Consider the following 7,857-nt stretch of genomic DNA (forward strand, 5'->3'; position numbering starts at 1 on the left):
TTTTATGGTCAATAAGTACAGTTCTCCAAAAAAAACCCAGTCAGTGACTTAAAAAGTCACAAGTTGGCAACGTTTTAGGTGGTAGGAATCATGGCGATTTATCGCGAGACAGTAGAGCAAAATGGGTCACCTAATTTTGTGTAGTTTCCCTGCAAAACTCTGAATTACATTTCGGAGGGCATGTTTGGATGATTCCTGTTTATAGATATCCCTAGGGAATGGCCTACGTTACCATGACCTGTATCCCACAGCATCTTTCCATTCCGTAAAATTAATCATCTCTCCTTTTGTTTGGACATACATTTTCAACGATATGACAACTGGGCGCAATTGGATTCTGTACTTGGTATCAAATCCAACTGCTTTGATGGTAACGCAACACAATACTCTGGGTTTCTGGGTTTCCTTCCATCTGCATCCCTACCCGATTCGTCTAAGCTCAGTGACAACGTCCTTTCCGTCCATGATGGTTTATACTGAAAAAAAGAGTATGCAACTTGACCATTTGTGCGGTTTTCCTCAGTGTGTGCATTAAATAATTCTACAGAATTATAACGAGAGCGCTTCAATACTTGGTTTGATCAGCTGGGATCCAATAATTCTAACGAGTAGTCATTGTAGTTGGAGTTATTGGTGAGTTTTTCGTTTAGCTGCTCTATAATATTATGAGGGTAGGATCCTTATGACAGCGAAGTAATATTTTGTTAGAATCAAAGTTTTAAGGTCCTCTCTGCCAGCTGTAAGTGCTCGAATGTTGATTCGAGAAAGTGAAATGTATCCATTTTCATACAGTGGGAAAATATCACTTATCCAAAGATATAAAAACTCAGTCTTTTTTCCATTAAACAGTACTTATTACTATTATTAGTTATTCTGTCACGTTTGATTCATACGGGGTTGTCACCTTGGGGTTGTAGTTATATTGTGCATCCAGTTTATCAATCAGTCTTCTTTGACTCTTATGTTTAATGATGCTTTCAAAATGTATCTTGAACTGTTTCTACGTGAACATATTACATTTATTGCAAGGTTGATTATGTTCCTCTAAGTTCATAGCATCGCTACCAAATTCGTCCGGAGAAAAAAAAATACGGAAATTCGGGAATTCGATTCGTACATCGAATAATTCGATGAAAATTCGATTCGGTTCGTGTTAGCTTTGTTTAAATTCGGTTTACGTAGCTTTATGGTTTTTAGTTTATCTCAAGGATTTATTAATTTGTGTGTTTGAGAATTTAAATAGTACAAAATAGATAGCTGCGAGGCAGGAAAGGGAAAGATTGCAAGATTGAGAAAAGAGTTGTAAATTTTAATGTGCTTTCACAGAGTTTAAAAAGCTGAGAAAACAAAATAAGGAAAAAAAAATAATTGGAGCAAAATCTTGAAAATATAGGAAATGGAAAGGTTATCTGATTGAGAAAATTTGGAGTTTTAAATACCAGTGTTGTGTTAAAGGTGTTAAAAAACTGAGATCATAAAAGAAGGAAATAATTTGAGAAAATTTTGAACAGTAATTTTTATAATAAATAATTGATTTTTTAAATATTATGATAAAAATTTAGGAGAAAAATCTTGAAGAGATAGCTGCCAGATTGCACATAGGAAATGGAAATTTTAAATTTTTGTGTTATCTTAAAGAGTTTAAAAAGCTTAGATAATAGAAAAAGAAATAATTTGAAAAAATCTTGAAGAGTAAGTGAAGAGTAAATTTTATAATAATTAATTGTTTTTTAAATATTATAAAAATAAGTTTTGAATATTTCATTTTTAAATATGTATTAATTATAAAAGATTTTAGATGAAATTTGAAATTAAAGAATGGTAGTTTTGAGTTTTAAATATTATTTTTTAAAATAAATATTAATTATAAAAAGATTTTAGATAGGATTTGAAAGTAGGAGGGAATTTTGGATTTTAAAACGGAGATAGATTTTGGATTTAAGACAAGTGTGGTTGTAGTTTACCGTAGTTTTGGTAGGTAAAGGGTAATTTTAAAATTGTTTATCTTAATTAAAATTATTAAAAGTTATTTAAATATCAAAATGAATGGGAAGAAAATGACAAGACATTATTGTTATAAGAAAAAGAGTATGCATATATTTAAATGCTTAAGATATATACTCTCGAATTTTTTCGGAATTGAAATTTTTCTATCTGAATTTTTATCGTATCATATCGAATTCGAATCTGAATTCGAATTCGAACTTGGTAACTATAGTTGATAGTAGATTTTACAATATTTAAGAAATATAATGGGCCTAAACAAAGTCAAATAGTTGATAAATAGATTTTAGAATATTTAAAAAATATAATTATATAAGTAAAATAAAATAATTGATAAATTCAATAAATATAAAGATAATCCAAAATCGAATAGCTAACTTCATTTATATATTATACTTCCAAAATATTTTCAAATTTGGAGTAAACATAAAGATACACCATAGTTTGTGATTATTCATAAAGATAGATCATAGTTTGTGATTATTCAATGCCTGATTGAATTGGGACTTTTGAATTGAATTTGGATGATTGAGAGCTAATATTTTATAAACTATGGTGTTTGGATGACAACAATTATATGTTGAAAACATGACAGAAAATATGTATGGCTTGAACAGGAAATATAACTTCACTGGCGCTATACTTGTCTCCCATGTACGTATACAGTATTGTACCTTATTTTCATTTCTTAAATCAAATGTGGTAGAGATAATGTTAATAGCTCTTTCGGTAGAGAGTTCATTTGATTATTAAAAGTTGTGTAGTGAACTAATTTAAAATGGTTTGCAGGGCAACATTTTGGGGAATATATAAGCAAAAGTCTACCCAGGAATATTCTGGGTATCCGTATGTGTTCACACTATTTAACTGTGCTCTTGGGCTACTCTATGGAAGCCCATTCGTTAAACCCCACAGTACTATGATCCTTACCATCAATGGAGCAGGCTTTCTTCTGGGAACATTTTATCTAATGTCCTTTCTCACATTTGCTTCCCGAAAGAAGGTAACTCAACTTGTCTATCCACCTATCTTAACTCTTTTGATATTAATGAGATGTTGGACTGGCATGCAATACTGTGACTTGAATTTCTGCTCATTATTTTGTTATGAATACTCTTCCAGGTGATGACAGTAAGGCTGAGCTGTGGTTTGATAATGACCTTCGTCATGGAAGCTGCAATTACCATATTTGTGCTGCATACTTACCATTTAAGACAGGTGGTAGTAGGTTGTGCGGGTGTCATTTTGTCCATTGTCATGTATGCTTCGCCATTATCTGTTTTGGTATGTTAATTCTTCTTCTACCATGCTATTCTTCTAATACATGTATATTATACCAGTTTAGAATTATATATGTCTTATTCTTCTAATACAAGTATTCTTCATGATACTTCTTCCTGCTGAATAATGTATGTTGTGGTTTCTTTGTGTATGATTTTTCAGAAAGTTGTGATTAGAACTAAAAGTGTAGAGTGCATGCCATTCTTACTGTCTCTATTCAACTTCATGAATGCACTAGCATGGGTTGCATACGCTGTAGTCACTCGGGATCTCTTCATTGGTGTGAGTTTCTTTATTTCCTGCTGCACCTTAATTTAACTCCTATATCATAAGCCTTTCATTACAGAAATTCTCTTCTTCTTATAATGATTATTATCTTTCCAATTTCTTTCATGTTCACTTTGCAGGTGCCGAGTGGTATTGGTTATGTTCTAGGAATGGTCCAGCTTGCTGTGTACTTCATTTACAGAAAGTCAAGGCTAATTGTATCACCTGCATATACCAATGAACTTTCTCAGACCAAACAGATAGATATGAATGAAGTGGATGTAACAGTTCAGAAACAAATAGACCTGAATGCAGTGGATGTAACAGTTAAGAAACAAATAGACCTGAATGCAGTGGATGTAACGGTTAAGAAACAAATAGACCTGAATGCAGTGGATGTAACGGTTCAGAAAATAGAAGTCGAGAAATCAACTTTTGCAGTAGTAATTTCAGTAGATCCGACCATTGAAGATCTGGGTTAAAGTATATTGAGTCTGGTTTCGAAGATAGGGGGTCTAAGATGCATTTAATTCTGCATGAACCCGCTTCCATGATTGGATTTGGATAATTCAAATCCAAAAACTATACACGACGCATACAGAGTGGTTGTTGGTCGTCCTTCACGAGGGATATGCCTTTTCGCTACTTATCAGATTTACTGAGATTGGAGTAAAAGTGAATAGAGGCTAAGCCTCCTTCCACTATGTCGTGTATTTTTAATTGATAAGATGTATAAAATTTCATTGTCGTGGAAACTTGCGACCATGGTCTACCTCTATTCTATTACCTGAATGATGGTTTACTGCTTCTGAAATAAAACCGCATAAGATCAGTAGAAAATAATTTTAAAATATCACACCATCATTGTCAAATTACATTCTATATTTTTAACAAATTTAACAGCTACTATGGCAACAACTATCCTAAAACGTAGAAAGGACTTTGCACCAGAAAGATTAAGACACGACGTATATTTCACGGTATTTAATTAATCGTATCCGTGGGTGGTAAAGGTGACAGGACTGAAGCGGCAGGCCGAGTGGTCTTTAGTTGCTGGAGTACATTAGGCAGTGAGAAATATCTGGGGATACATATGGGGCAGACGAGAAGCCACTATTAGGATAATGCGTAAATTTTCAATTCATTTGTATCATATGTTTGGCAGTTTTCATGTGTAAGCCACTTTTAGAATAATGACATAATTTTCAATTCTTGTGTATCGTGTGTTTGGCCGTTTACATGTGTGTAAGATATTTTCGAAGGGGTTTGAAGTATTTCTGCTTCTTGGTTTGAGGATGATATTTAAAATAATTTTTAAATTAATAATTTTATCTATTTTATAGATAATATTCAAAATATGCCTTTTTTTAATATATATATATATATATATATATATATATATATATTTATTCAGTTTTTAAAATTTTTATATTTATATTTTTATTAATTAAAAATAATAAAATAAAAAATTGAAAAATAAATTTTCACTAAAAAATTATTAACTTAAATCATTGTTATATATATATATATGATTTTGAAAATATAATTTTTTTAAAAATGATTGTTGTATTTTTTTTCAATAGACTTATTTTTTAGTGGATATAAAAAATAGAGCAGTTTACTTTAGTTTTTAGTTGGAATTTGGTGATAATTTTTTTCATGATCATGCATTTTTGTTATTTAAAATGCTAAAGATTTTGCTCAAAAATCTCTGAGACACTTGGATAGTGCAGATTAGAGAGTTCAAACTTACTATTCTACAAATTTCTCACTAAATTTTGGACAAAATCAATGGGAAAAGATACCTAAAAAATGTCAAAACCTTATAATAATTAGACTACTATTTAAACAATTATTATGTTAGACTACTCTTAAAACAATTATCATATTTGAAGTGAGATTGAGTGACTTGTTCTTTTACCAAGATATTTGATATGTACCTTATGTTTTTTTTTTTCTAGGAAAAATTGTACTTTTATTAATGAAAACAAAATTACAGGTTGTAGATGCTTGTAAAGCAGTCAATCAAGACTGGTGATCACAGAGCCAAAATAAATAAACTATAGAGAAACAGGTTACCCTTTCCTCCATTTCTTGTTTTCTACTTTCTGCGATTCTCCTTGAGATGGAGTGGTTGTTACAAGAGCTAGCTGGTTCTCCTCATCCAATTTCGGAACTTTCTTATTTGAGTCTAAGCTATCTGGAACGTGTTGTCATTTGCATCCTCCATGTTCCCTAGACTTAGGTCTTCCTCCATGTTCCCTTGACTTAGGTCTTCCTTCCTCCTGTGCTAAGGGAGTGAGGTTTGTTGCCTTTTCATGATTTGTTTCATTCTTTTCTACATTCTCTTGAGAATTTTGGATTTCTTCATTGGTAAGGGGATCCATCTCTTCTTCTTATACCTACAATTTATTTTCAAATTTGTTTTTGATAACTAATATTTATATATAATTTTTATTGTTTTAAATTTATTAGTATTAATAATACATCTCAAATGCATGAGTTATTTTTCAAAATAAATTGTTATGAACATTTAATTAAGTGCAATTGATTGTGTGTATTCTAACTAGCACAACCACATTAAAGTAAATGTGGTGGATATTATCATATAAACATCATTTATATCGCAATCAATATTTGAAAATAAGGCCAATCAAGGTCATTTAATGTCATTAATTCTATTAATATTATTAATGTTAAGGTAATATAAAACATAAAACCTAATATTAAAAATTAAAACTTAATATTATTATAAATGTTATTATAAATGACAATCAATAAGTTCAAACAACTAAAACCTTCCACAGGCATATGATCCTTAAGGAAACCCTAGCGATGCCTCTACAGAACCCCGTCGCGCTCTTGCTGTTAGCTAGTGCTAGCTCTGCAATAGATTTTGGCTAAACGTTTACACTCTCTCCATTTTGGTGAATGTTGTTATTCCGCTGACACTCATTGGCTCTTGGCTCCAGGGATTATTGTCTTGACGCAACTGCACAATGGTTTTTGGCATATTTTGGCGGAAAACACATTTTGCGGAACACCCCTCACTTTCTATTGGCTGAGATGGAGGATGAATTAGTCGATGACTCCAAGGACCCCTATGACTCGGTGCCTATATGGACGATTTTCCCACCTTAGCTATCTGTTGCTACCTCCCACATCTCCCTACAGATCCCATCTTCTCTGGCAGGTGACCCTAGGGGTTTCACGGTGCCTTTCTTCTCTCATCCTTGCCCACCGACTCAGATTTTTGTGCTGCTGGTCGATCCAGCCCCCTCCCCCCTGTCTTTTTCGGGTTCTCCTAGTGCATCTCTCCTCAAAAACACTTCTTTCCCCCTCCTTCAATGACATCTATGCAATTCCTTGCCTCTTGTCTTAACCCCACGATACCTCCTACCCGCCGGATCTATCAGGTACCTTCTCACATGAGGTTCCTCATCAACCTAACCCTCCGGTCTAGGGCCCTCCTTTTCATTACTCTACAGCTCCACCTAGCCCCTTTTCCTCTCTCGTGGCCTCCTTTCCCATTACATCTAGCCACTTCAAGGGCTCCTCCCTCCCGCCTCCTGACATTGGTGTTGGTATTAAGGTTTTTACTACAAAAGGTTCAGTCTCAAACATCTCGATCTCTCCTCCTATAGGCAAATCCCCTGGTTGGAAAAAAAGTACAAGGGCATCAAGGCCAGACACAAAAAACTCTCGCTCATACTTGGTGACGGCCTACAGATGGCAGACATTATAGACGCTGATAATAGGGTATTGATCGAATGTGTGCATAGGTTCTCTAACAGCATGGCTCGCCTTCGACAATGGGTACTAGAAATCTCGGGACATGTCCTCGAGGACTTACCTTCTGTAGTCACACTTTCCCGGGGATGGTTTGCACTTAGATTAAAGCGTCCTGAATATATCCCCTGGGTAATGTCTAAATACTGGCATATTGAGCTTGCCCCAGTGCTGGTCAAGTGGTGGAGTCCCCTTTTTCACCAGGATCACGAACATCTGGGGGCCGACCCTATTTGGGTTCATCTGCCTGGACTCCTACTCCATTTCTATTCAGAAGACATCTTCAAGTGCATTTGAAACACTCTACGCACATACTTGGATTATGATAAATCCTATGTGATCACTAGCAACATGGCCACAACGTGCATCCTTATTCACCTAGACACTCGGGAAATCTTGGAGGAGAATCTTAACATTCAGTGGCAGAATACTAGTCGCCTTCAGGTCCTTGACTACGAGGGGGTTCCCTATAGATGTCACCGCTGCCACAAGATTGGTCACATATACAAGGATTTC

The 7,857-nt window shown here is 34.1% G+C and overlaps 1 protein-coding gene across 1 annotated transcript; it reads left to right on the forward strand.

Moving 5' to 3' along the window:
• The first annotated feature begins 313 nt into the window (after positions 1–313).
• Positions 314–4,034, forward strand: LOC149258723 (bidirectional sugar transporter SWEET1b-like). Its single transcript, XM_089429896.1, has 7 exons — positions 314–488; positions 613–633; positions 2,622–2,658; positions 2,794–3,007; positions 3,127–3,288; positions 3,448–3,567; positions 3,693–4,034. Exons 1-7 carry the CDS (start codon positions 314–316, stop codon positions 4,032–4,034), a joined length of 1,071 nt encoding a protein of 356 aa, XP_089286022.1.
• Positions 4,035–7,857: the final 3,823 nt, after the last annotated feature.

The sequence above is a fragment of the Pinus tabuliformis genome, chromosome 6 (genome assembly GCF_031772625.1).
Source record: "Pinus tabuliformis cultivar Carrire ecotype Pingquan chromosome 6, CPIR1, whole genome shotgun sequence".
In the NCBI taxonomy this organism is placed as follows: Eukaryota; Viridiplantae; Streptophyta; class Pinopsida; order Pinales; family Pinaceae; genus Pinus; species Pinus tabuliformis.